Source organism: Baudoinia panamericana (assembly GCF_000338955.1).
Source record: "Baudoinia panamericana UAMH 10762 unplaced genomic scaffold BAUCOscaffold_5, whole genome shotgun sequence".
NCBI lineage: Eukaryota > Fungi > Ascomycota > Dothideomycetes > Mycosphaerellales > Teratosphaeriaceae > Baudoinia > Baudoinia panamericana.
Genome location: NW_006911261.1, coordinates 634,843 through 659,960, shown reverse-complemented (window position 1 = coordinate 659,960; position 25,118 = coordinate 634,843). Strand labels below are relative to the sequence as shown.

The following is a 25,118-nucleotide window of genomic DNA, read 5'->3' as shown; positions in this document are numbered from 1 at the left end:
AGGCTCATCCTTGCAGAACGTACAAGAGTAGAATTACAGCAAACGAGACTCTGTCGCAACGCCAGACGCCTCGCTCGCTTTGTAGAGTATCGAAATCGGCGTACTGTACAACAACGACTCCTCCACATCATATTAGCAGACCTAGCCTGTCGGTGGTAGAGGGTTCGGTCTGCGCTGCCTTGAACAGCACAGACTGCACGGGCCACTCAATCCAGCTCTGCCACTGGTCGTCCAGCGTGCTCATGATATCCTGCAGCACCCGGGACGACCAGCCATGGATCCACCACCTGGAATCGAGCACGTCCAGTACCACGCAGTAGTAGGCCAATATCACCAGTGCTTGAGGCACACGCCGCCTAACCAGCTGCGAAAAAGGCGCGGAATCCTGCTTCGGAAAGCAGACGACCGAAGCTATGCTGAATTGACCCTGCTGACGTAGCAGGCCATTGTAAATCTGCTTGAGCTCTGCGAGAATGAGGGCGCAGGTCCGCCTTTCGTCCGGCATCATGGCGTCCACCCCGAGCATGAAATCCAGATGCCCAAGTCCAAAGTCCATACCTTCTGGTAGGGTGTAGCTTTCTGGCGGTAATGTTGCCGCCACGTCGAAGCCACGTGTAAGTATGGGTGCGAAGGCACCTTGCGAGACCCAAAACCATGTTTCGGCGACCATGGTGTCGATGCCCTTGACCAGCGAAAATAGCTCCGCAATCGCATCAATTGGTGGTACGCTAGGAGGGACAGCGTACGAGAAGAGGGCGACAAGCCAGGTAAATGCGAACTTTGCATCTGCGTTTTCCGCTGTTGTCGGGCCAGCGTTTTCCCGGTAAAGGACAAGAGCTTTGTCTAAGTGGTCAACAGCGCTTGTCCTCAACATGGGTCCCGACTCCGGTTCCAGATGCGCCTTATGTAGCGCAGTGAAGCCCAGCAATGCGTGCATCAAGTAGTCGTGCTTGAACGCCACTTTGGGTGCCTCTTCCTGCCATATTTGCAGAATGTTGATCATGTCTTGATGTTCGGTCAGGATGTACTTGGTGTGAGTCAAGTAGTGGTGCATGAGCTGAAGATCTAGCATCCAGTTGGCATCCTGTCCAGGTACTGGCCTGTCTATCAGCCCAGTCAAAACTGTGAAAGGGCTGGGCTGTAATGGTGCCAGATCGAGGCTGGTGTTCGACGTCGTGGCTATTGCGCTACTTGGCGCGGCTTCCTGTGAAGTTGTCCGGGACACCGTGGAGGACGATGTTGCAGAAGCTCGCCGTTGCCTCGTGTCCTCGCGAGGTACATATGGCCCACCAGCAAGTGAGCATGGGACACCATGCCGAACGCAATTCGAGCAAGGTGCTTCTTCGTCGCACTAAGTTGACGGTGAGTGGATTGTGTCTGACGCTGAGGACGTTACTCTATTGCATACCTTGACATGCCGTCGCTTACACTGTGCGCAACCTTGATCGAAACGTTAGCCTTGCCGCTGCCCCAACTCGCCATCGGTCATTGACCAACCTTTCCTGGACTTCTTGTGACCAAGTCGTGGCGCTCTACCTTCCATAGTGTAAGCTGTCAGTACATTGGTCTCGACCTCCGCAAAGGGACTGAACTCTGCAAACGGTGGCGTCGTATAGACAGACGCGAGGCAAGATGTACAGGTCATGACTGGAAGAGGACCTACGAACTTATTGCTGGCAGTCACCTTCCCGTCCTTGCCTCGAGGACGCTCCGTCGATATCGAGCCAGACCGTAGGATGCTCTTACTTGCTGCCTGCTGCCTCGACGGCGGAACGTCACGAATAACATCCGGAGGGACGGAGTCTTTCGTTTTCAAGTTGCCGAGTGCCATAAAAGTAAGTGACTACCCTACGCTACCATGCATCGATCTGAATCCCTTCGGAGTAGGCGACGCCTGGTCAGCCCAGGGACTGCGGAGAGACCAATGAGCGAAGAGAACGTCAGACGACAACGTGGCTATGAGTCGAAGCACGTCTCACAGCTAGCGACAATGGGAAAAGAACAATGCAGATGAATGCTTGCTGGATGCGTCACCTTAGAGGCGCGCATTGCGGCTTGCCAGGGGTACGCAACGGCAGGCAACACTTATGTGACGAAGATAATGGCTCATCCGCCGAGGTACTCGAGTGCACGCATGAAAGCTCCAACACGGACATGGAATGACATTAGAGATGAGTCCGACAAGGGCGGAATTACGGGCGTTGTCGACGGAGAGACGCCTGTAACCAAACGTGTCGTCTGCCCAGAGTCGGATTCGGAGCTAGAGAAAGAGCCGCTGCCCTGCCGTCAATGACTCTTCGGCCGATGATGGAATGCTTCTGGCTGACCGAGAAGTCACGGCTCGATCATGCCACTTCGCTGGGTGATGAACAATAAGCTGTCGCTGTCATAGGGGCATAATTGGCTCTCTTCCGGCGCGTGATCGAGGCTGCACGTCGATTCGTGTCATTGATCCTGCCGGTGATGGTCGTCATTAGCCCTGCCTCCCGCTGCAAAAAGATGCACTTCGGGCTCTTCTGATATGCTTACAAAGATGTTCAACGCCAAGTCACAGCTGAGGCTGGCAATCGCCCAGTCCATGTGATGTGGCGCGTCAGCGGTCATGGCAAAGCAAGCAAACAAGGTGACCTGTGGCTACTGGCAATTTGTAGCCATCGGATGGTACATTCACTAGCAGCGGCTCATACCGAGCAAATGAGCGCTCATTGCGACGGGCTTCTAAAGTTCCACAATCGTGTGCCTACTTTGTCGTCTTCGTCCGCTGCCCTATCGTCGTGGTCCTGATACTGCTCGCCAAAAGGTGTAGAAGCCTCTGGCGAGTGTGCTGAGGGTGTTGTAGCGCAGACAACTATGGCGGCACCGCCAGCGAAGAAGATGGGCTTGTCCCTCTATGCCGACCTACTTGGTTCCGAAAAGAAGCAGTCCAGCGCCACCATATCTGCGGCACCCGTCCGATACAATGTCAAGAAGCCCGGAGAAGACGTCGATGGCGACGAGAAGAAGAAAGATGGTACCGTAACGTAGTCACGCACAACGTGAGAGGATGGTTCTGCTCACCCTTTGCGCGAAGCTTCTCTTCAGTTCCAGCCCATCCGGCGTCCGCAGGTCGCCAGGCCGAAGCAGCAGCCTAGCAAGCCTGGTCATGCCTTCACTTCCAGCACGACTACCGCGAGCTTGGCGCCATCCGTAAGCTCTCCCGACAAAAAGGATCCTGCGATGAGCACCCCGAGTCAAGCACCGAGCCTCCAGCGTAGTAATCTTTCAGACTGGATAGGTGATGAGGAGGAGGATGAGTACTACGTCGGCCGCGCAAGGCCAGAGCGTGGTGGGAGGAAGAAGAAAAAGAAGAAACAGCAAGGGGAGGTTCGTACATGGGACTGGGATGACGTATACGACCCGACGCTGCCAAATAACTATGCCGACTACAAAGGTAGCGAGGAGCAAGTCAGGGAGGTCAGGGATTGGAAGGCAAGACTTTACTATCACCAATTGAAGGAAGCGCGTACGAAGCAGGCCAGTGATGAAGCGTCCAGCGAAGACAGGGCCGCCGTTGGGCGCATTGCGAACCGTATGTTGTCACATTATATGACTGCTATGCTCCCATGCTTACTACGTTTAACAGCTATGTTCGCGCCGCCAAGTTCCGGCTTGAGCTTTGCACCTCCGAGCTTTGACAACGACATACCCGCGGCTGCACCACCAGTGCACGTCAGTGAGGACTACCCACCGAATTATGATGGTCATCGTGAGCCATCACCAGCTCCGGCATTTCTACCCAACGACAATACTGGCGAAGACGCATACATGCGCCGTATGCGGATGAGCGGCATGGGTGCTTCAGAAACCGTGCCCGTAGGTGTTGAGCACACGACAACGCCTCCAGTTGCCGTACCGACTCCGGTCCCGGCACAAATCGAGCCCCTCGTTGATACAGAGTCGCCTGATGTTGTAGCCAAGAGGGTGGAAGCCCAAGCGAAGATCGCCGCTTTCAAAGCTAAGATTGCCGCGAAGAAGGCAGCCTCGGCTGCGAATGGCCCGTCGCCTTCTCCGGCCTCAAAGCCTGTCCAAACGGCAGTGACTGTAACACCGGCATCAACGCTTGAGGATGCTGTTGCGATGCAGGCTCCCTCACCCGCATCGCCAGCACCGGCGCGGAATATACTTAGCAGCGGAGCAACCATCACTCGTGCGCCAGTTCGCTATGAGCAGCCTCCACCTACGAAAGGAGCGCCGGATGATGATGATGACAACGATGCTGGCGTGGCTGCCGCAACCGAAGCAGAAGACGCACCTCGTTCATCGCGTCCAGGCCAGAAAGGCTTTGCCGAACGCTACCTCAAGAAACTTGGCTGGGAGAAAGGAAAGGGTCTCGGCGTCGAAGGCAACGAGGGCATCGCAACTGCTATCTTCGCCAAGGCTGAGAAGCGTAAGAAGCGCTCTGACGCGGATGGAGGCGGCTGGGCGCAGCCGGCTAACATGGGCAAGATCGTTGGTGGCAAGCGTCGTAAAGTGGAAGACGAGGATGCCGGAGACGACTCGGCGGGCCAGGAGTACGATTCGATGAGCGAAGTCATTAAGCTGGAGGGCATGCTTGCTGGTCTTGATGTTGACGATGAGATCCAGAATAAGGACCTTTATGGCGAGATTGGCCGGGAGATGGAGGGCCAGTACGGGAAGGTGGAGCGTGTCTTCATTTGGCGCAAGGTAGCCGGCGGGCAAGATGATGTGTTCGTCAAGTTCACTAGCCCGCTGAGTGCGCTTCGAGCGGTCAGAGCTTGCGACGGAGATGAGTTTGCGGGCAATGTGATGAAGGCGAGGTTCTTTGGGATGGAGCAATTTGAGAAGGGGGAGTATGCTTGAGCAGATAGGGAGATAGTGTAGGCTGGATTTTGTATGCACACTCGACTGTCACTAGCCAGCATTCGATAGGCGCTTGCTGTATGGACGCTAGCGGCTGATCGTCTTGGCGGATTTTAACGGGTAGTTACTCCAAGTGAGCTAAAGTAAATGCCTTGCGGCGAGTATGAAGCACTTTCTATCTCCGCACCGGACAACCACGGGTTACTCGCCGAGGGTACGAGCATTGTCGGGCGAGCGGTACTCGATCACCTGTATTGAGCGTCCTTGTTTGCTATATTGACCGAACTGGATGTTCGAGGAAACGCGTATATGTAGAAGCTTAAGTCATTGTGGTGACGCCATTGGCTACCTCGATTCGCAATATACCAAGCTGTATGTGAATGGAAACGACGATATCATTGCAATCCAATGGCCGCTGCGGCAGCGACAGGCCTGTCAATCACGAACCCATTGATCAAGTACCGGGCGCTGGTCGCGACGAAGCAGATCGTGCCCGATCATGCGCAGCTGCGCCTGGCATTGCATCTCCAGAAGCTCTACGACCGGTTGAAAGACTACGAACCCCAGGTAGAATACAGTGCTCGACTTGATCAGATCTCTAAAGCTGTCAACGCGCAACGGACTACCGCATACACCGACGATGAATCGCCACCATCAGCGTCTAAGACATGGCGGACCTTGCTGGCGGCGAAGCAGCAAAGGGACAGTCTGGCCTTGACAAGACGTTTAACCAGCCATGAGTCCGCCTTGCAATTGACTTCACCGAAAGGATTGATGCTGCATGGTGAAGTTGGGACTGGAAAGTCTATGCTTATCGATCTCTTCGCGGACTCCCTGCCTACTCGTAAGAAACGACGATGGCACTTCAACACTTTCATGCTCGAAACATTCGCCAAGCTCGAAGCTCTACGCCGTTCACGGACGATGATGCAAACGAGGTCGTCCGTAGGTGCTAACGACGACGATAGCTACTCGCTTCTTTGGCTGGCCAAGGATATGGTCCAAACATCGCCCATACTATTCCTTGATGAGTTCCAAATGCCCGATCGTGTGGCGAGTAAGATCTTAACTAACCTCATGACATCCTTCTTCCACCTTGGCGGTGTGTTGATAGCCACTTCGAACCGTATGCCTGAGGAGCTGGCGAGAGCGGCTGGTGAAGACTTCCCTCTACCTGTACCTTCGCGCTTGGAGACGCTCGGGTGGCAATTCGGTGTTTTTAGAAGGAAGGAACGAGGGTATGGGCTCTTTGGGGGTGCCAACGAGTTTGCAGCATTCCTCGAAGTGCTCAAGGCGCGGTGCGAAGTTTGGGAGATGGCGTCCGGGAAGGATTACAGAAGGCTTGAAAGCGGGTCAGTCGTACCCGAAGAGGTCGCGCCTGAGGAATGGCAGCTTGATGGACACGATGACATGCAGCACAGCGCTGGAATGCCTGGGTGGCCTGCAGCGGAGCGTCCAGCAGATTCAGTCCCCGAGCAGGTCAATGATGGCGTGGTGCAAGCCACAGCACCTCGATACTTCAACGTGCTGTCGGGAGATAACGACCAGCAGACACCACTACAATCTGCTATTGCCACGGCCACAGGACAGGCACACCTCGACAGTGTGCCTTGGCAATCGGCCACTTTACGGGTGTATGGACGTACAATTCCAGTGCCACGGTCGTGCAATGGCGCAACACTGTGGACCTTTGACGAACTATGCAAAACATCATTAGGGCCTGCGGACTACATTACACTTGCGTCGAGCTACCACACGCTTATTCTAACAGACGTACCTGTCATGACATGGCTGATGAAGAACGAGGCTCGCCGTCTCATCACCTTGCTTGACGCTCTATACGAGTGCCGATGCAAACTATTCGTAAGCGCCGCAGCAGGACCGGATGACATCTTCTTCCCTGAGAAGAAAGGGGATGAAACTGAAAATGGTGACTCTGTCTACTCCGAGACAATCTCCGAGGTGTATCAAGACGCAACGGCGCCCTTCCGTCCAAACATCTTGTCGCAGAACCCGAACTATGCAGAGCCGGATCCTGAGCCGGACTATACGCACGCCCGCCTGGCCGGTCTACTGAACGCGGACGCGCTCGAAGATGATCCACCAAACAAGCCAGCGCAGCGACGCAGTCCGTTCGGTCGATCGTTCGGTCGCAGTGACGCAGAAATGGAGCGCAGCCCAATCGACCCAGACGAGCCACGCTACACAGCGCCTCGTAGCTTGGACTTTGGCAAAACCAGCGCTTTCACTGGAGAAGACGAGCGTTTTGCTTACAAGCGCGCTCAAAGTAGGCTGTGGGAGATGTGTGGCTCGCGATGGTGGGCGCGTGCAGAGCCTGACTGGCATCGGCCCCTACCGCTGGATGTGCGTCGTTGGGAACGCACCATCGATGAACAGGATCGCGCTCAGTCGCCAGCTCCAGCTGCAGGAGAGCCTGCACCGCTGATGGATGGTAGTGTTGGGTTGTCAACAATTGACAGCAGCCGGGATGAGCGGAGTTTCCGGTACCCGGACAGCTTCAGCCCTTTCCGTGCATCAAATGAGCCTCCGCCCAAGTTTAGCTGGACTCACATATGGTCAATGGCGCCATGGGGACCCAAGGCTGGCCGCTGGGGTCAAGGTGTGGAGGGCTCGAAGAAAAGTGGCTCCGACAAGCGTTGACAGAACGTTCTCAGATGCGCATCGATCTACAAGCATGTCTGGACTTGCAACACTACACACGTGGTCGCCCATGCCGACAGGGCTGAGTGCGCGGTTCCGCTCGTGACGGGATTCTGTCCACAGGACTTCCATATCCCAGCCTCTACCGTCTCGAAATGCGGACCAGCTCCATCCGTACGCAAGCCCTTAATGCACACCGACAGACGGTGCTCAAGCAACAGATCGCAAGCAGGCAGAAAAACATCCAACTACGAGGAGTGATGATCTCGGCAAGACGCGGCTTGGGAGACGTGGAGATGCGTGGGCATCAGGAAGTGTCGGAAGTGCTGCACACTGTCAACCTGCCTTCAGGAATTATAGTTGGTCAGTCATGACCAATCAAACGATCTAGATGGCACGCTTGAATGGGTATATTTGGACCTACGAACACAGTCAGCATGCGTACGATACGAACTCCATGCACGCGCAAGCTCTCCACTAGAGGCGTTGAGGCTCTACCCAAGACCACGCCCTGAGCGTCTAAGCAGAGTTGATTCGCTCACCTTCTCCCAATCCCACACACCAGTCTTGTAGTACACGTCCTCCTTGAGCTTCTCCAAAACCTGTTCCTTCGTATCTGCTCGGGCCAGCATTGCGGAACCATTGATCTTGGGTCCTTCTCCCTCCTTGAGTGGCTCATCGAGCGAGGCACCTCCGAACGTGATAAAGCCGGTGTCCACAGCAGACTTGATGGCTGAGAGATGGTCGCTGGCACTGTCAGTGCTGTAACATACCGAATGGAACGGACAGCGAAACGAACGGTCGGACTTTCATACGCTGTTCTAGCATGCCGGGCTTGTCAGGTCTACTTGCAGGTTAGCATTGATCCAGCAGCGTTACCATCTCAGTCATTGATCAACAGACAGGATGATCATCCACTCCTGCTTGTTCGACATGATAGAAGACACAGAGAAAGTTCGTCGCGCAGTAGCCGGGACTCGAGGTAGAGCGCGAGCAATGTGAAACATTGAGCAAAAATCCTATAGTACACGTACAAGCGACATCGGTAGTTCATGTACATACTAGGTAGCAAAGATACGAAGTGCGGGGTAAAACTCGTGCCTACCGAATCGGGTTGCCTCTAGCGGCATCTTCAACTCAGTCTCTATGGCAGTATCAGAAGTCTCGCGGTGCAGTACGTTGTCCTTATCATGCTGAGACGCACACAGATTGAGATCATGAACATCATTGCTGCATTACCATTCTATGAACAACGTTAAGCCTGGGGAAGCTTGTTTGCAAGCACGCGCACTTCTTGCACGTCTTCAGGCCTACGAGCCACTCGAAGCCGTGCCGTTCACGCCAATCCCGCTATCCATAGGCGGCATCGAGCCGAAACTCAGCATCCCACGACCTGCTGCAACTCCAGCTGACGAAGCATTGTATGGAGATTGACGTGGCGCCTGCGAGAACCTGTCGCTCAATTCTTGGGGAGGTGGCGGCTTTGCAGGGAGCGAGGCTGGCGTGCCCCACTTGGCAATTGTGCTCGGAGCCAGAGGAAGTGAGCTCTGCTGCCCGTTTGGCTTCTGTGGCGGCACGCCTGGCTTCGCTGGTAGTGGTTGATTGGGTGACACCTGCTTTGGGAAAACGGGCTGCGGTAACGGATGCATCATAGGGTGAATGGGTGTGGGTGACAGCGCCGGAACTGTTGGCTGACGATCGGGCAGATTATATGTAGAGTGCTGAGGCTGAGCCGATGGCGCTTGCGGGGATACACCAAAAGGAGCAGCACCTGCTGTCGCTGCCTGAGGCGAGAACGATGCGACGGAGGGTGTGCTTTGCTGACCAGGGACAAATGTTTGGCTCTGCGGGTTGAAATGCTTGCCTTTATAGCTGCCAGGTAATGGATGTTCGAGCTTGCTTGGAGGCCGACCCGGAAAGGCTTGGCTCGGTAATTGCCCGTACTGGTACGGCTGACCGTTCTGAGCGTGGCTTGATGCAGAAGTAGGCCGACCTCCCGAACCGCCGTGGAAACCGTTGTTAATATGCATACCTAGCTGTGGAGTCAGGTAATGCTGCTGCGCCCACGGTTGTTGGCCGCCGTAGAAAGATTGTTGATATCCAGGAGCGAACGATGACTGCATGCCGGGCGTTTGTTGCATCCCAGCGCCTTGCACTGACACCGCACGCTGGAATTCGCCACTAAGATCATACCCTATCTGTGGTACGCGAGGTGACTGATGTGGACCAACTCCACTCCACGGCATGCTGACTTGCGCGAAGTAAGGCTGAAAGGCGCTGCTTGGTTCTTGTGATTGCATACTACCCGGCATCACGTTGCCATTACCAGCATCCATGTAGCCAGAAGCGCCATACGTGCCAGGAGCGAAAGTGCCAGTACCGAACGACGGCGTGAAATAAGCGCTATATGCTGAGCGTGCTTCAAAGCCATCGTCGCTATCAGCGCGCTTTTTGTTCCTTGTTTTCTTGCCCGTTATAGAACTAGATCGGGAAATGTCCTTGGGCTTGGCTTCTTCCGGGTAGCCAGAGGGCTTGGACTCGCCCATGATGCGTAGACGTGCAGCTTCATACCTAGCCTCTCTTTCCTTGAGTGTCAGTTGCTTCCTGTTCGCTTTCGCATCGTCTGGTCCATCCTCGCCGTCTTCGGAGTTCGACATGGAAGGCACATTGGACCCATTCACAATTGCTGGCGCTTTGAGACCACGACGCAGTATCGTCATCGCTGGCGCGTTCGGTGGTGGCGTGCTGGCAGCCGTCGAAGGAGTGGCAAGACCCGTTAGCTGAGGCCGAAGGCATGTTTGCACGGTTTTGTACAAACGGACACCACAGGCGTTTTCGTCAACTGTATGACCAAGCATGTAATACTCGGCAGCTTTGTGAGCGAGCATCCTGTGATATGCATTGAACTGTGGCAAATCAATCATGCCCTCTTTGGGATCGTTGATGAAATCGCGTATATCGGTCTCTAGTTTGACCACAACTACGCGGTCACGGTGGCTTTCTAAAGCTTCCAGGAGCTTAGGGTCGGGTGGAAAGTCGATCGCAAAGTCTGTAGCCCGTGATGTTAACATAGCGGCGTTCTGCGGACCAGCTCCGCTAGGCTGCTGTGGATCGTACAAAGTGCGGGCTGGAAGACTGGCTGTCGCGGTGAATGTTTGTGTCGACAAAGAATGACCAGATGGCTCCATTGCCGAGATCTCACGGAGCTGGTCGCTAAATGCACGGACGCCTTCAGAGGTGGCATTGTCTGGGCGCGACATTGTGGAAACAGGAGGCGAGAAGGCGTCTTCATCCTCAATCGCTTTCAGGCTGGCGCTGTCATCGGGCCGTAGGGATTCCTTCTCGTCCAAGGCGAAGGTCGTCCCGGACACGATACTTTTACCATCGAGGCTCGGAGGCTTCGCCGACCCACTGCTTATCGAGAGCTGTGTATTCGAGTCGTCAGAGACGGCAGGCGCAAGCATGCCGTGCTCGTCAGAAGTGGAGTGCGCAAGCGGCAAAGTAGCTTCGGCGTTGTCAACCTGCACTTCAGGCTTCCCCGTACATTGCAAGACGTGCTCTTCTGCTTGCGCAAGTGAATGTGCTGAGTTGGGCTGGTGGGCATAGATGACGGCGCCAGTCGTGGGTAAAGGAACACTACCGGTGCCTTCCCGTGGCGCCGACGTGATACCAGACTTGGGATGAGCACCATTGCTCGTATGTCGCTTGTTCTGAGCAATCGAGGACACAAGGCCGGCTGCCGCAATCTGATGGTATATTAGTGGCATTTCCAGTACGGTGGATATCCACACAGCACCACAGCAGGAGGAGCATACCTTTGCGAAAGATGGCCTGTCAGCGCCTGAGGCACCGAACCGCGTCGCAGCCATATTGCCAAGTGAAGAGTCTACGGATGTCGTAGCGACTTCCTGTAAAGGTGCTTGCTGAGTGACTTGTCCGAGAGCCGCTGTTTCCTGAGGCTGGCGAGCCAAGGGCTGCCAAATGGTGATTGTATGCTTTTCGCGTGTGCCGGAAAGGCTCAGGAAACTGGCGGCTCAAGGAAAGGAATCAACTCCGAGGCCGAGTAGCTGGACATTGTGCAGATTGCACATCGAGCCTTGGTCGAGCTTTGCGCCGAGTCTGCCCTCTCGTAGTTACCCACGACAGGCCCGGTCGACAGCCTGCCTTCTTGCGTGCAAGTGTTCGCTGTTGTGCGCGGTGGAGCGCGAAGTACCTGTCGCCTGGTCTTTCGCGTGCCCGCTGGCAATGACTGCAGTGAAGTAGCAGAGTGGTGAGAGTGAGTTGAGCTTGCAGCGCCCGCTCCGCTCCGCCATGTCGAAATGTGTCGGCTCGGCGGCAGCGGGAAGCTCCGAGGCCGCTCTTAGTGTGCCTTGGCAGTCTACCTTCACGCTGGCTAGTTAGAGTGGCCAAGGTAAGGTATTCTTGCGAGTCTGCATTCATCGAGCACGCTGCGTCACAGGCTTTTATAGTACGGACAACGTGCGCTGCTACTCCTTTCTTCTGTCTGATGATGCTGTGTTGACCACCGTAATTGAATGACACTCCCTGAGGCACTTTTCTCACAGACCCAGCAGCGGCACATCGCTCGCGCACTTGGATCAGCCAACTGCGTAAAGCTGGTTGTAGTTCTCTCTCCGAGCGAACAAACGCAACGTTGAGTATCTGCTACTGCAATCTGAATGAGCGGATTGTAGGAATATGCACCGTTAACGCAGCTGGACTTTGCGTTCATTTTGATCAGGTCTGCCGTTCGGTGCTGTCTAGAGCTCGTAGCAAGGTTTGATGCATGGTGCAGATCCTTTGTCAGTGCCGATTTCACTTGCATAGGTATTTACCCAGAGTTCCTTAGCTTTGTAGAGCCTACGTCGTTCCTTGTCTCGCCTGCTTGAGACCTGCACCACGGCTCGCAGGTGGCTGGCACCAGTATCAGACCTCGGCGGTAACCCGGTGTGGATCCCGACTTACGGCGCTCTACATGCGCGATGGGTCTGACTGCATGAGCTACTTCGTGGTGGAGATGACCGTCTCCGGTCATGAGCCAAGCGATCGAAGCCCGCCTGGAAACTCTGCGACAAGGCGCGAATGCAGAGGCTCTTCTGCAGCAACTACCTGCTGTCATGCAGCGCAGCCGGTGGCCCGATGCATGCTGGCGGAAAGGACCTGCATGCGGACCGTTACTTGTATTGATTCGCAGCATCTCGGCAACGTCCTTGCAGATCCCTGAGCCACACGGTTCTGCCGCTGAGGGGCTATCAGCATGCCGACCTACGCCTACTGCACTTCGCGTCGCCTATGCAGCGAAGTCCACTTTTCGCAAAGCTTCTGCAACACCCGGAGCATGCGTGTCCGTCAGCGACATACTACTTCGATGTCTAGTGAAGGGCAGGGGGCGCATGTCGCAACACTGAATTGCATAGCACACAAGAACTGGTTCGGTAGCTGTCCCGGACTTGTCGAAGTGGGTCGCCGTTGGACAGGAAAAGTTTGCGCAATCGAGCACACGACCTCCTGCCACAACGAGAGACAACGCTACTGCAAGGCCGACCGGGATTGCATTACATCAGGTCCGGACAGAGTTCATGCCGCGACTTCACTTTCTGTAGGTCAAATGCTTTAGCAAGTCCAATGGCGCAGCATATGCAAGCTCTACCTGCTCTTCTGACTTAAAATCTTCCCTCGCGCACTTTGTTCCCTTCCTGGTCACGATGATGCTCCTACCATATCACACACATAGATAAGGCGGGTCTTGGTGGATTTGTCCCATGTACATACGGCCCTGACGCCTCGCGTGTCTTTCACAGCGGAATGAAGTATGGAGAGAGCCTTCGCCAGCGGTCTATACCTGCTTGGAGCCATCGTGAGTGCCAGTGCCGACGGCCTCTGCTAGCCATTCTGACCAATGCATTGATGGCACTTCAACTGACACGCGAACAGACAACATTGACTACGACGATATAAAGCGGTACATCAAAGAGCAGACCACACCCAGCAATGGCAAGACTATTGCTGTTCAGGAACGTAACGACGAGAAGCTTGTGCGAGTAGAGCGATCACTTTTCGGCACTCTGTCAGAGCAGCATCACCGGATTGACCTCTTTGTTAAGAGCAAAGCTGGCGAGATCCAGCGTAGACTTGATCACTCGAAGCGGCAGTTCAGGCAGCTGTCTGCTCGCAGCACACCGGCTGTTGACGGTCGGATACCGGTCAGCCGGTTGGAGCGCTACGGGAGGCTTGAGAACGATGTCCTGAAGGCCGGCGATGAGATCAAGTATCTTGCGAGGTTTTCGAGCGCACAGCGTGATGGCTTCCGAAAGCTTTTGAAGAAATACAAGAAGTGGACCGGCTCAACGCAGCTTGAGGATCGCTTTAGGGAGGAGGTGCTGAACGATCCAAAGAGCTTTACGAAGCTCGATCTTGGTCCGCTCCTCGATGACTACTCCGCAACGCTGCAGCAAATTCGGGCACTTTACGAGAGGGTAGTGCACCACAGCGGAGCGAGCAATGCGCTACCGTGGGAGCATCAGCCGGAGACCGGCTCCTCAACCATCGCCAAACTACACTCCTCACTGGACGGTCAGTGCCGGCTTGACTTCGACACGAGTATCGCAACTATACCGCTTGGCGAACATGGCATGTTTGCCAGTTATTTTGTCCATTTAGAGAACGTTGTGGAGTTACAAGTGCTATTGTTGCAGCACACGAAATACTTCCTAACCCGCAGTCGGTCAAATTCGCTTGCGGCGCCCGTGTCAACGTCTCCTCGTAAAGACAGCTTCGACCGAACTGCACCGGAAAGCTCCGCAGACTACTTTGCGCTGGAAGCGGATGATGTAGATCGTTTCGTGAGGGAGCACAACGCACTAACCGTTAATGACCGGGAGCGGATTCCAGGAACTTGTCCTCAGAAGGCTCAGGTGTGCGTTCGTTGGAATGAGCAAGATGATGCCAAGATCGCATACAAGGCTCCAAGCACCAAAGCGCAGTATGCAATGCTGCGCAAGAAAGCTGTGAAACCCCTTCTAGACCGTGAAGCAGAGTTTGTTGCGCAGAAAGCGGCGACCTCTGTGCAGAGCCAGCCAACGCTTGCTTTGATCCGACGAGCCATCGAGGAACAAGAGAGTATCCGGCCTTTGTATATGTATGCAACTTGTCGCTCGCGGTTCGTCGGGACGAACAACAGCAATGAAGCCATGACTCTGGCGACTCTGGACGCCCATACGACGTACCAGAGGGTCGAAGCTGGAGGCAATCTTAGTGGCGAGAAATTCAGCTTTCCGTTCGCCTTACTGCTTGTACGACACGAAGGGGCTACAAACCGGAGCCTCCTGTCGGCCCTCGATGAGAGTCATCTTGTTGAGCGTGTCCGCGGGTTCTCTTTCGAGTACCACGCTGTCTGGCAAACCTCCCACTCTTACGACATTCCACCGCCTTTCTGGATCTCAATGCTGGACCAGGACATTCGTAAGCTACCTCCACCAGCAGTCAAGCGCTCGATGGAAAGCGCAGACCGCACACCGTCGTCGGCAGCGTCGATGAACAATCTCACAGACAGTGCCACGGCTGTGGAAACGACCCGCAGTGATTCTGTTACGCAGCCATCTGACCCTGAAGTGCCCCCACTCAAGTCTTTCCGGAAGAAAAGACGTCGCGGATATCCGGAGACGGTTGCACCGCAGCAGGCAAGATACTGGAGCGAATACGATAACCCGGAGGAAGAGGACGAGCGTAGCACATATGTCATCTACATTGACCCGAACGCCAAATCTTCGTTTGATATGTTCTTTGACTGGCTGGGTGCTATATTTGGCCGCCGTCGCCAGGCTGAGAAGCAAGCTCTGCTCGCCGAACCAAGTTCGCCCAGAGACGATGAGTCATCCTCAGAGGAGGACAACGTGGTGACCGGGCCGCGAGACAGATCGTACGGGACAATCACACCGTCCCTCCAGGCTTTGGAGGCACAACGTCATCTGCTTTCGTTGAAGAGTCTTCCGCCCAGCTTCACCGCCATCACGTTCGTTGCCTCTCTGACCATCCTCATCATCGCATACGTGCTGGCCGCAACAGGGAAGCAGAAGCTGAAGTACCAGGTCGACTTTGGTGTCATTCTTGCCGTGTCGAGCAGTCTCTTCTTCGCCATTGCCGGATTTACATCTCTATTGAGACGCTCGGAAGTTTCGTATCCTGCTTGGATCGTGGGTGTGCTTGTACTCGTTGTCGATGCCATTGGGTCGGGTGGCCTGCTAGCTTGGATGTTCGGATGACGGGAAGAACTTGCAAGATGAAGAACGCGCCTTTCGTGGTTGACTTGATCGATCTCCCAAACTTCGGTACATGAGCTACTGCTGCTGCAAATGCATAGCAGAATGACTGGACTTCACCAATTGAAGATCTGAACAGCTTGCACACAGAGCACAAGTTGCGCGTTGCCAGGCATATTCCGGCCCCAGAGCGAGCTGCCACACCATGTTAACGTGCTCCTCTACGTCGCTATGTCTCGGGGGCTGCTTTACCGCGCGCCTCCGCAGTTAACGTCGCGGGTGCGTTGGGAGTCGGCTACCGAAACTCTGGACCAAGCAGCATTACACAGTCGTTCTTGAACACCTTCACGTGCTCGGCCACCTTCAGCGCAAGCTCGTTTCACGACTCCACAGCTTCGACACCGTCGATGCGCCCGTGGCGCTCATCCTTCGATATACGCCCAATCGTCTGCATCTCCGAGATTGATGTTCATAGGTACGAACGTTGTGCGCCATGTTTGCCGACATGGCACGAAAATCATTGAACGCCGCCTCTGGCTTGGTCTTCTCCGTCCTGGGCCCGGTCCATTCCCTTAATATCTTTGATGCTATGTCACTTCAGGGATTCCAGCTTCTATTTGGCTCAGACTTCACTCGAGATGCGTTAAATGTCATGCACTTGAAGCAAGGTAGCCATGAGTCACCTACGGTGAGCTTGGCTGCTACGTCGCGTAACAGTGATCAGTAGCGCTCAAGACGAAGGCTACCTAAGAAGGAGTGGTCGCACCATGAGTGCATCTCACCACGCTATGGCGGTGGGAAGGGCGGTAATGTCCTGCGGTACATAGCCTTGGAGTCACCTAGCAGGAAAGCGGCATCAGAAAGCCTTCAACAAATCCTTCACTCGATCTCTCATCCACAGCGTGAGCATGTATTCAATTGCCAATTCTCTGACCTTGGGTATGTAGTCTGGGTAGTCGTCATGCGTGGCGAGAGCAGCAGCGATATCAGTCGGTCCCAAGTCCCTCGGAGCGGGAACCTTTGGTCTTTTATTTCCGTCAAGCATGCCCTGACTTTCGTCTGACTCGTGCATGAGATAATGTTCGAGGACTCTGCGCTTCATATGTGTCTGCGCGAGTATGGCAACCAAATACTTGTGGTAAAGATTGGCTGCCTCATTGCGAAAGACCGAGCAAGTACGCATGACTGGAAGGAAGACCTGGCGTTTGCCGGTTGCGTCGGTGCTCTTCTTGGAGAGGTCGTACTTCGGAACCAAGAAAAGGCGCCCATATATGCGCAGGCGGAGCTCTGTCGGTAAACGTAGAATGCCTGGAATGGGAAGCTCCGCAGGCGTTGTGTCGCTTTTGCCGTCGTCGGACATGGTGTTGGGTGCCAACGGCGTTCACTCGCCACTGCTAGTCGCGAGGGAGTTAGACACAGTCAAGGTTCTTGTGATCCAAAGAGCAACACTGATATGAGAAGCATCTGACGAAGAGGAGGCAAGGCAGCAGTTATGGATAGAGGCAGCTACTTGAGGACAACGCTTCCCGGCGTGTAGGCTCCTGCGGGTAACAGCGTCCGTCTCGGACAACACCTTGGTTTCAGCAGAGTGTCCGAGAAGCATACGGTACGACAACTTCTTCTGACGTCCTTGGTTGGGTCTCCATCGAGGCGTAGAAGGCGCAACTTGCTCGGACGAAGCCGGGCCGAGTTGAGGCGGGCTTTGAGCTCCAGCTTCATTCCATGACGAGCTCACAAAGTCCGTCTTGACACCTTCATGTAGTTAGTGGCGCAATGGCGGCACGAGCCAACACATGGCGAGCGCTACTGCGTACGACTCGCACGCGAGTAGCATCTTCCCAACGAAGCCTAACCACCACGTCGGTTCGCCGAACAGACGGCGTTTTTCGACAACTCACCGACCAGAGGGTACAGACACCATGGATCGAGGCCTTCAGGAAGCGGCAACGAGAGGGCCATGATGCGGCACCTGGCGAGAAGAAGCCGTCCACGCCATCTAATCGTGACCTAACTCCCAAAAAGATGTCGGATAGTCATTACAGCGTGGTATGAACCGAACAACTCATGGCACAGCCTGTCAGCTCACTGACTGATGCTCTAGTCGTAGATCTTACCACTCGCTCAAGACCCATGGCTGCTGGATACATACTTGAACTCTTCTGGCCATATCCGGCTCGGTACAATCTTTATGGATCTTGATGCTCTTTCCGGGGTAATCGCGTACAAGCATACCGGCGATGATGTGACAACCGTGACCGCAGCCTTTGACCGTATCACGATCAATCATCCCCTGCATGAGATCTGTGACTTGCAATTGAGCGGTCAAGTGAGCTACACGGGTCGAAGCAGCATGGAGATCAGCCTGCAAGTCGCAAGAGCGCCACAGCCCGGTCAAAAGGTCAAGCAGGAGGATGTGATGATTACCTGTCAATGTACGATGGTGTCGTTGGATCCGTCGACGAAGAAGCCGGTCGAGATTGCGCAAGTGCGGAGAGACACCGATGAGGAGAAGCAGCTCTTCGAGCAGGGCGAGAAGAACAGCAAGCACCGCAAGGATCTTGCCAAGCGGTCATTGCTCAAAACGACGCCGAACGACGAGGAGAGCGATTTGATCCACGCAATGTGGCAGCGGCAACTGCAGTACCACGATCCAAACGACTCGCTACGCAAACCAGACAATGTACACTTCATGGACACGACTCGCCTCAATACAGCCAATATTATGCAACCACAGTACCGCAATCGACACAACTTCATGATATTCGGAGGCTTCCTGCTCAAACAGACCTTTGAGTTGGCCTTTTGCTGCGCCGCATCATTTGCGCACACCCGTCCAACGTTCGTCTCGCTCGACCCTTCGACCTTTCAGAATCCGGTCCCTGTTGGCTCCGTATTGTATCTGACAGCCACGATTGTCTATACCGACCCGCCGCTTGTGTCCAACAGCAACGAAGGTGCAGCAGCGGAGCAGAGTCAGAGCGATAACCAGCAGACTCGCGTGCAAGTCAGAGTAGACAGTAAGGTGCGGAATGTGGAGCACGGCGAGACGAAGCCGACTGGGCAGTTCAATTACACGTTCACTGTGGATCGAAACATCAAGGTGCTGCCCAGGACGTATACCGAGTTCATGATGTACGTCGATGCGAGAAGAAGAGTGCGAAGGGTAATGGAGAGCATGCAAGATGGTGAGATCGCGGACCGTAAGAAAGGGGACGGCATCACAGAATGAGGAATGACTCACTTGTTTAGCATACCAAGCGATTTCCAGTTTGATCGTCCTGATGGAAGTAGCGTCTCTACATATACCTTGTTCTTATGAGAAGGTAAATGACTCGGTTGGAAGCCTGAGCTCGCAAACTCGCATGACTCACGTAGCTCTACGCTTACGTAGAACGTCCATAAGAAGGATGTGCACCATTCCATGTTTGTCAGACTATGCACCAACCCTCCGTTGCATCGTGCCACGTACGTGTCCCCTAAGTGGCCTCTAAACTGGTGGACTCGCAGGAATGGCGGAAACAAGGCGACCATCAACGCCGCCATCGGCGCCACTGTCCAAGCCGATGGACGTGACACCGGAGCAGGTGCGCCGCATGGAAGAGGCTCGCCTGAGAGCAAAGGCACTGCAAACACAACGGGATGTAGTACCGCCTGTTACCGCCAGCCGCAAAACAAGCTATCCTGTCTCTACAACCGGCTTAAAGCGACCACATTCCGCCATCTCCTCCAACATAGATTCCGTCCGCGACGCGCGCGGTAAACCGAGCAGTAACAATGGCTTGGCCGCTGCTCCGGACACGGGGATTCGTGCGGCGAGGAACTTCCAGAAGTTCGTGGAGTATGACTTCAGTAAGATGACAGACACGAAAGGTGGCTTCATGACGGCGGAAGATGATCCCTACAACAAGGCGCTACATGCGCCCGAGGCGGATGGTAAGCCAGCGAACATGAGTTTGAAGGAATGGGAGAGGCAGCAACTACAGCGACGTCTGCGAGAGCAGCGAGTGGGCCCATACGAGCCTGGACTGTCTGTTCTGGATAAGCGAGAGATTACAAAGAAGTGCCGGGAATGCGGCAGTCTGGAGATAGACTGGCAGTGGGACGAAGCCTTACGTTGCCAGATATGCCATACCTGCAAAGAGAAGTATCCAGAGAAGTACAGCCTTCTGACCAAAAGCGAAGCCAGAGAGGACTATCTCCTTACCGATCCCGAACTCCGAGACGAAACGCTTCTGCCGCATCTGGAGAAGCCGAACCCGCACAAGAGTACTTGGCACAATATGATGCTGTACGTGCGGTATCAGGTTGAACAGTATGCGTTTAGTGACAAGAAGTGGGGTTCTGCCGAAGCGCTTGATGAGGAGTTCGACAAGCGGCAACGAGAGACGAAAGAACGCAAAGAAAAGAAGTTTCGGAACAAGCTGAATGAATTGAAGAAGCGGACGAGGGTCGACGCCTACAAGCGCGCAAGAGGTGGCGGAGGTGGCGAGTTCGGCGACACGATAGGTAATGGGAAGCATGAGCATGAATGGGGCCGCCCTGTCGACGATCCAGGAACTGGTATGACGAAGAAGCGGTGTATTGAATGTGGCATGGAGGTTGAGGAGCTGGAGTTCTGAACGGCTCGGCGCAAGTTGCATGTTCGCATCTACTTCTGCATGATACCCAATGAACGCTTATATGTTGATACATCATCCAGATCGTATGATCTGTTCTCGATAGTTTGAAGGCAGTACTCACCATTCCCAACTGATATGCCCAGATAGTTTGTGTTCAACGGAGTGTTCGGGAAGGCCAGACATCATGCTCGCCGGCTGCAGGCTTCAATGCCAGCAGTGCCCCTTCCAGCTGCGACCAAGCCTTCCTCCGCCGCTGCCCACCGGCCACACTCTGCTCAGTGTCAACCGCGGAGATCGGATGAGTAGCCACAACTGCAATCGCGGCCGCGACAAACTGCACATCCTGGGCTTGAAGCTCGGGCTTGTCTCGCATATTGAGAGGTAGCACAACGTTTTGCCGCACGACGTATTGCAGGAGTTCAACGCTTTCCGCTCGCATCGCTCGGATATCCCCAGCTATGGGGTACGTGCCTGCTTTGACCTGCCACGCATCATCCAGCCGCTCAAGACGGACATAAAAGCCAACGTGACCCTGCCAGCGAGTTGGGTGGCTTCCGATCCAGTGGCGGCTCAGCTGGAAGCTACGGACGTGCTTGATAGCACTCCCGAGAGCGAAGAGCCATGCTGCGACACGATCGCTTGCTGGGAGGCTCTCCTCATCAGCCTGTATGAAGAAATGCGCGTTCTCCGCGTAGATCGGCAGCGATTCCTGCCGCAATTTGCAATTGACTCTAGAGATAGCCGGTGTTATAGCTATACGCGGCGCCACCGTCTCACTGCGGCCTGGTCGGAGATGTGGCAAGTTCTGGTATATCTGTAGCCTGAGCTCTGCGGGCAGCGACAGAAGCGACATTGATGTACGATGGGCATTGTACATGGAGTCACTTGTCCAACGCCTCGGCGTCCCGAAGACACAGCGCCACCTCCGCTCCCCACATGACTCAGTAGCGCACGGATCACCAAGACCTGCTTTGTCCCTCGGAAGGCCGAAACACCACGAGAGCTTCCACATCCTCGGCTGTCACCGACTGAGGAGGTCACTCGGTTAGTGATGACTATTCCAACGTCAATGTAGGTTTGAAAGCGCCCGAAACGCGATCATTGCAACTTCTCAGTCTCCTGTATCATCTTCGCACATCTCACACCATGTCTGTCCCGTACAAGATTGAAGCTTCGGAGGAGTTGCTGGTGGGAGGCCAGAACGAACAAACACGAGCAAGCGCAAAGGTTCCGATTATTGCTCGACAGTTCGTCAGCGAACGAGCGCTGAAGACTCTTGACATTGTATGTCGATGTAGCCTCATGTGGCCACTAGCGTCGTTAATCAATCCAAACAGGTCGAGAAGTTCGTGGAAGAAGAATGCATTCCCGCAGACCCAATCTACGCCCAGCAGATTGGTGAAGGTATCGCAAATCGCTTCTCTGCTCACCCACAGATCATTGAGGACCTGAAGAAGCGTGCACGTGAGCTTGGGCTTTGGAACATGTTCTTGCCGAAGAACCACTTCAAGGAAGGTGCAGGCTTCAGCAACTTGGAGTACGGCTTAATGGCGGAGTACCTGGGCAAGAGCCATATTGCATCTGAGGCCACCAACTGCGCCGCGCCCGACACCGGCAACATGGAAGTTTTCGCCAAGTACGGCACGCAGGAGCAGAAGGATAAGTGGCTCAAGCCGCTGTTGGCTGGCGAGATCCGCTCTGCTTTCCTAATGACCGAGCCGGACGTTGCAAGCTCGGACGCTACGAACATTTCCTTGAAGATGCATAGAGATGGCGACCATTACGTGCTGAATGGCTCGAAATGGTGGTCGTCCGGTGCTGGCGACCCGCGTTGCAAGATCTACATTACCATGGCCAAGTCCGACCCGGACAATTCGAACGTCTACCGTCAGCAGTCCGTTGTGCTAGTTCCCGCGGAGACACCAGGTGTTACCATCAAGCGCATGCTTTCAGTGTTCGGCTTCGACGACGCGCCTCATGGACACGGCCACATCACGTTTGACAACGTCCGTGTGCCGGTGTCAAACATCATTCTGGGCGAGGGTCGAGGCTTCGAAGTGATCCAAGGTCGTCTCGGTCCGGGTCGCATCCATCACGCTATGCGCTCTATTGGCTCTGCGGAGAAGGCCTTGGAGTACTTCCTCGCACGCGCAAATGACCCAAGAAAGAAGCCTTTTGGCAAGTTCCTCCACGAGCATGGTGTCATGCTTGAGCGCGTCGCACGCAGTAGGATCGAGATTGATGCCGCGCGTCTGCTCGTCTTGAACGCCGCAATGATGATCGACTCCAAGGACGCGAAGTTCGCGCTCAAGGAGATCGCCGAGGCCAAAGTGCTCGTCCCGGATACGCTGCTGAAGGTGCTCGATCGTGCCATTCAAGCATACGGTGGCGCTGGCGTCAGCCAAGATACACCGCTGGCGAACATGTGGGCACACGGACGAACAATGCGAATAGTAGACGGTCCGGACGAGGTGCACTTGATCCAGTTGGGTCGCAACGAGAACAAGAAGGGTAAATTCTTCTTAGACAAGATCGAATGGCAGAAGAAGAAATCGGAGGAGATGGCAAAGAGTTATGGTATCGAGAAGCGGGATATTCTACAATTGGACCGACAGCATTCGAAGGCAAAGTTGTAGTGTAATGCAGCAGAAGTTGCGTTCATCTTCCGAATTGTTTGAAGCAGGATTCGCACATGCAGTTGCTAAGGTGGTGTAAGTCCGTCGACGCGTGCGTCACAGCTGTAAGATTGTCCTAAGCCAGCAACATGTAGGTGAGCAGGCTTGCACTTCCGTAGCATGCTATACCCCATCTACGCAGCCGGGGTGGGTGGCAGCGATCAAAGTCACTCGGTTCCCGCTAAAGCTTTCGGAGGCGGAGCTCACGCGGAAATGGAATCTGCACGGCGCCGTCATCAAACGGCGTGGTCTAGCGCCGAAATGCAATCTCATTGTCTCGAATGCTTCTAGATCCACTGTTGGTGGACATACAATGCTGGCTTGTGGCTGTAAGAATTGTGTGAAGAGCCCAGCAACCGGTAAAAGCTGTAGTCCGCCTCACTGGGATGCATATGCTTGGATTTGCAACGCCTCTTGAGGCAGCGACTTCGCCTATGCGCGCCTTCGACGACTCAAACAGCAATTCGCCGCCTGGCGGTTGGTCTAGTCTGATAGGCATAATCACGGCAATTTGCGGGAACATATTCATATCGTTCGCGCTCAACACACAACGGTATGCTCATATAAGGTTGAACAGGGATCGAGAGGAGTGGCAGGAGAAGCAGAAGGCTCAGCAGAGGCAACGCAAGAACAGGCCCAGGACGTATGGCACCCAGCAGATCGATATAGCAGAGCAGAGAGCGAAGGAGAATGCGAAGTCAGAGCCCACTGATGGCGCCGAAGCCTACACGCTCGAGGAAGGTGTCGAGAACCATGAGGGTGATCCGCTTATCCCACGTATAGACGCCGGGGAGGCCATAGATACACAAGGAGATGGTCAGGCTGAAGATGATGGTGAGCAGAAAGACAAGTCCTACCTCAAGTCTCCGATATGGTGGCTTGGCATAGGCTTGATGGTGGTCGGAGAAGCAGGCAACTTCCTGGCCTACGGCTTTGCACCAGCCTCCATTGTCTCACCATTGGGTGTGGTGGCACTGGTCTCGAACTGCTTGATCGCACCTCTACTGCTCGGCGAACGCTTCCGTTGGCGAGATGCGGTTGGAGTGATCATTGCCACGGCCGGCTGCGTTACTGTTGTGCTCAGTGCAAGCGACAATAATCCCAAGCTCACGCCCGACAAGATCTGGGAGCTGATCACGCAGTGGGAGTTCGAGACTTACTTGGGTGTCACTTTGCTGCTGATATGTATACTGTTCGTGGCCAGCAACAAATATGGTGATCGGACGGTACTCATCGACCTCGGCCTGGTGGCCTTGTTCGGCGGTTACACGGCACTTTCAACGAAAGGAATAGCTTCCTTGCTGTCGAACACCATCTGGCACGTCGTCACGTTCCCAATCACGTACCTTCTACTTGCGGTGCTCATCTTCACCGCTGTGATGCAGATCAAGTACGTCAACCGGGCCCTACAACACTTCAATGCTACCGTAGTGATTCCGACGCAGTTCGTGCTCTTCACGATCTCTGTGATCGTGGGTAGTGCCGTGTTATATCGCGACTTCGAACGCGAGGCTGCCGGAGACGCTGCCAAGTTTATCGGTGGATGTGCGCTGACTTTCCTTGGGGTGTGGTGCATTACTTCAGGTCGACAGGATAACGGGGAGGGCGATGAGGAGCTTGGGGAAGAAGACGATGCCATTGATCTTGTCGACGAGGAGCACGTTCAGCCAGAGATCAGAGAGCGTGATGACGGCCCGGACAGGCGGCCGTCCTTCATTCCGAGCTCTTCTGCTGGACCGCCGACGCTGCGACGGTATCACACCGCAGAGTCAATTCCACCCTCGGTGATGGTCACGCCGAACCTGCAGCCTTCCAGCAATGAAGGGGCACCGCAGCTGACTCTGGACCAGGTTCGCGCACCTGAAGTTCTCAAAGCCGTGGCTCCCGCAAACTCCGCGGCCGTACATGCGGATACTCTTTCTCCGCTGCCGCAGAGTGATTCTGCAAAATTCAACGAAAATAAGCCACCACGACTCCATGCGACGACTTCCGCACCGGTGATTCCGCAAGCGAGCTTGCTGTCGTCATTGCGCCCACAGACTCCG

At 54.8% G+C, this 25,118-nt stretch overlaps 14 protein-coding genes across 14 annotated transcripts; 8 read left to right on the top strand and 6 right to left on the bottom strand.

The window, feature by feature from the left end:
• Positions 1-127: 127 nt before the first annotated feature.
• Positions 128-1,543, bottom strand: BAUCODRAFT_121704 (uncharacterized protein; the record flags this gene model as incomplete). The annotated part of the gene is made up of 3 exons (XM_007677506.1): positions 128-1,351; positions 1,409-1,440; positions 1,498-1,543. The coding sequence occupies 3 exons, from the start codon at positions 1,541-1,543 to the stop codon at positions 128-130; spliced, it is 1,302 nt and encodes a 433-aa protein (XP_007675696.1).
• Positions 1,544-1,923: 380 nt separating this feature from the next.
• BAUCODRAFT_32947 (uncharacterized protein) lies at positions 1,924-2,404 on the top strand. Its single transcript, XM_007677020.1, has 2 exons — positions 1,924-2,278; positions 2,330-2,404. Exons 1-2 carry the CDS (start codon positions 2,102-2,104, stop codon positions 2,390-2,392), a joined length of 240 nt encoding a protein of 79 aa, XP_007675210.1. The 5' UTR covers positions 1,924-2,101; the 3' UTR covers positions 2,393-2,404.
• Positions 2,405-2,850: 446 nt separating this feature from the next.
• On the top strand, positions 2,851-4,860 carry BAUCODRAFT_23561 (uncharacterized protein; the record flags this gene model as incomplete). Its single annotated transcript, XM_007676936.1, has 3 exons — positions 2,851-3,010; positions 3,071-3,568; positions 3,623-4,860. 3 exons carry the CDS (start codon positions 2,851-2,853, stop codon positions 4,858-4,860), a joined length of 1,896 nt encoding a protein of 631 aa, XP_007675126.1.
• Positions 4,861-5,268: 408 nt separating this feature from the next.
• On the top strand, positions 5,269-7,521 carry BAUCODRAFT_69032 (uncharacterized protein; the record flags this gene model as incomplete). The annotated part of the gene is made up of 3 exons (XM_007677293.1): positions 5,269-6,219; positions 6,253-6,997; positions 7,052-7,521. The coding sequence occupies 3 exons, from the start codon at positions 5,269-5,271 to the stop codon at positions 7,519-7,521; spliced, it is 2,166 nt and encodes a 721-aa protein (XP_007675483.1).
• A 477-nt stretch (positions 7,522-7,998) lies between these two features.
• On the bottom strand, positions 7,999-8,480 carry BAUCODRAFT_32941 (uncharacterized protein). Its single transcript, XM_007677019.1, has 2 exons — positions 8,321-8,480; positions 7,999-8,268 (listed from the first exon to the last, which is right to left on the bottom strand). The coding sequence occupies exons 1-2, from the start codon at positions 8,347-8,349 to the stop codon at positions 8,016-8,018; spliced, it is 282 nt and encodes a 93-aa protein (XP_007675209.1). The 5' UTR covers positions 8,350-8,480; the 3' UTR covers positions 7,999-8,015.
• Positions 8,481-8,664: 184 nt separating this feature from the next.
• BAUCODRAFT_443346 (uncharacterized protein) lies at positions 8,665-11,390 on the bottom strand. The gene is made up of 3 exons (XM_007677505.1): positions 11,002-11,390; positions 9,111-10,951; positions 8,665-9,019 (listed from the first exon to the last, which is right to left on the bottom strand). Exons 1-3 carry the CDS (start codon positions 11,210-11,212, stop codon positions 8,981-8,983), a joined length of 2,091 nt encoding a protein of 696 aa, XP_007675695.1. The 5' UTR covers positions 11,213-11,390; the 3' UTR covers positions 8,665-8,980.
• A 178-nt stretch (positions 11,391-11,568) lies between these two features.
• On the bottom strand, positions 11,569-11,961 carry BAUCODRAFT_121697 (uncharacterized protein; the record flags this gene model as incomplete). Its single annotated transcript, XM_007677504.1, has 1 exon — positions 11,569-11,961. One exon carries the CDS (start codon positions 11,959-11,961, stop codon positions 11,569-11,571), a length of 393 nt encoding a protein of 130 aa, XP_007675694.1.
• Positions 11,962-13,326: 1,365 nt separating this feature from the next.
• Positions 13,327-15,782, top strand: BAUCODRAFT_68129 (uncharacterized protein; the record flags this gene model as incomplete). Its single annotated transcript, XM_007677214.1, has 3 exons — positions 13,327-13,378; positions 13,456-13,938; positions 15,028-15,782. The coding sequence occupies 3 exons, from the start codon at positions 13,327-13,329 to the stop codon at positions 15,780-15,782; spliced, it is 1,290 nt and encodes a 429-aa protein (XP_007675404.1).
• An 853-nt stretch (positions 15,783-16,635) lies between these two features.
• On the bottom strand, positions 16,636-17,139 carry BAUCODRAFT_23556 (uncharacterized protein; the record flags this gene model as incomplete). The annotated part of the gene is made up of 1 exon (XM_007676935.1): positions 16,636-17,139. One exon carries the CDS (start codon positions 17,137-17,139, stop codon positions 16,636-16,638), a length of 504 nt encoding a protein of 167 aa, XP_007675125.1.
• A 207-nt stretch (positions 17,140-17,346) lies between these two features.
• Positions 17,347-19,148, top strand: BAUCODRAFT_443059 (uncharacterized protein). Its single transcript, XM_007677503.1, has 2 exons — positions 17,347-17,822; positions 17,887-19,148. Exons 1-2 carry the CDS (start codon positions 17,553-17,555, stop codon positions 19,006-19,008), a joined length of 1,392 nt encoding a protein of 463 aa, XP_007675693.1. The 5' UTR covers positions 17,347-17,552; the 3' UTR covers positions 19,009-19,148.
• A 194-nt stretch (positions 19,149-19,342) lies between these two features.
• On the top strand, positions 19,343-20,398 carry BAUCODRAFT_121694 (uncharacterized protein; the record flags this gene model as incomplete). Its single annotated transcript, XM_007677502.1, has 1 exon — positions 19,343-20,398. One exon carries the CDS (start codon positions 19,343-19,345, stop codon positions 20,396-20,398), a length of 1,056 nt encoding a protein of 351 aa, XP_007675692.1.
• A 154-nt stretch (positions 20,399-20,552) lies between these two features.
• BAUCODRAFT_23554 (uncharacterized protein) lies at positions 20,553-21,275 on the bottom strand (the record flags this gene model as incomplete). The annotated part of the gene is made up of 1 exon (XM_007676934.1): positions 20,553-21,275. One exon carries the CDS (start codon positions 21,273-21,275, stop codon positions 20,553-20,555), a length of 723 nt encoding a protein of 240 aa, XP_007675124.1.
• A 139-nt stretch (positions 21,276-21,414) lies between these two features.
• BAUCODRAFT_32934 (uncharacterized protein) lies at positions 21,415-23,332 on the top strand. The gene is made up of 2 exons (XM_007677018.1): positions 21,415-21,682; positions 21,736-23,332. Exons 1-2 carry the CDS (start codon positions 21,545-21,547, stop codon positions 23,032-23,034), a joined length of 1,437 nt encoding a protein of 478 aa, XP_007675208.1. The 5' UTR covers positions 21,415-21,544; the 3' UTR covers positions 23,035-23,332.
• A 211-nt stretch (positions 23,333-23,543) lies between these two features.
• On the top strand, positions 23,544-24,677 carry BAUCODRAFT_54640 (uncharacterized protein; the record flags this gene model as incomplete). Its single annotated transcript, XM_007677182.1, has 1 exon — positions 23,544-24,677. A coding segment is annotated over one exon (1,134 nt), but the record flags the coding sequence as incomplete, so codon positions are not given.
• Between the last annotated feature and the right edge of the window lie 441 nt (positions 24,678-25,118).

What these genes read in the sequence shown, in the direction of transcription:
- BAUCODRAFT_32947 (XM_007677020.1), top strand. Translation starts at nt 2,102, where the DNA reads ATGGCTCATCCGCCGAGGTACTCGAGTGCACGCATGAAAGCTCCAACA. An exon ending in AGCTAGAGAAAGAGCCGCTG is followed by an intron (nt 2,279 to 2,329) that starts CCCTGCCGTCAA and finishes TCTGGCTGACCG; the next exon opens with AGAAGTCACGGCTCGATCAT.
- BAUCODRAFT_32941 (XM_007677019.1), bottom strand. Translation starts at nt 8,349, where the DNA reads ATGCTAGAACAGCGTATGAAAGTCCGACC. An exon ending in CAGCGTATGAAAGTCCGACC is followed by an intron (nt 8,269 to 8,320) that starts GTTCGTTTCGCT and finishes TGACAGTGCCAG; the next exon opens with CGACCATCTCTCAGCCATCA.
- BAUCODRAFT_443346 (XM_007677505.1), bottom strand. Translation starts at nt 11,212, where the DNA reads ATGGTGCTCATCCCAAGTCTGGTATCACGTCGGCGCCACGGGAAGGCA. An exon ending in TTGCCGCTTGCGCACTCCAC is followed by an intron (nt 10,952 to 11,001) that starts TTCTGACGAGCA and finishes ACGACTCGAATA; the next exon opens with CACAGCTCTCGATAAGCAGT. An exon ending in CACCCAATCAACCACTACCA is followed by an intron (nt 9,020 to 9,110) that starts GCGAAGCCAGGC and finishes GGGGCACGCCAG; the next exon opens with CCTCGCTCCCTGCAAAGCCG.
- BAUCODRAFT_443059 (XM_007677503.1), top strand. Translation starts at nt 17,553, where the DNA reads ATGGCGGCACGAGCCAACACATGGCGAGCGCTACTGCGTACGACTCGC. An exon ending in TGTCGGATAGTCATTACAGC is followed by an intron (nt 17,823 to 17,886) that starts GTGGTATGAACC and finishes CTCTAGTCGTAG; the next exon opens with ATCTTACCACTCGCTCAAGA.
- BAUCODRAFT_32934 (XM_007677018.1), top strand. Translation starts at nt 21,545, where the DNA reads ATGTCTGTCCCGTACAAGATTGAAGCTTCGGAGGAGTTGCTGGTGGGA. An exon ending in CGCTGAAGACTCTTGACATT is followed by an intron (nt 21,683 to 21,735) that starts GTATGTCGATGT and finishes CAATCCAAACAG; the next exon opens with GTCGAGAAGTTCGTGGAAGA.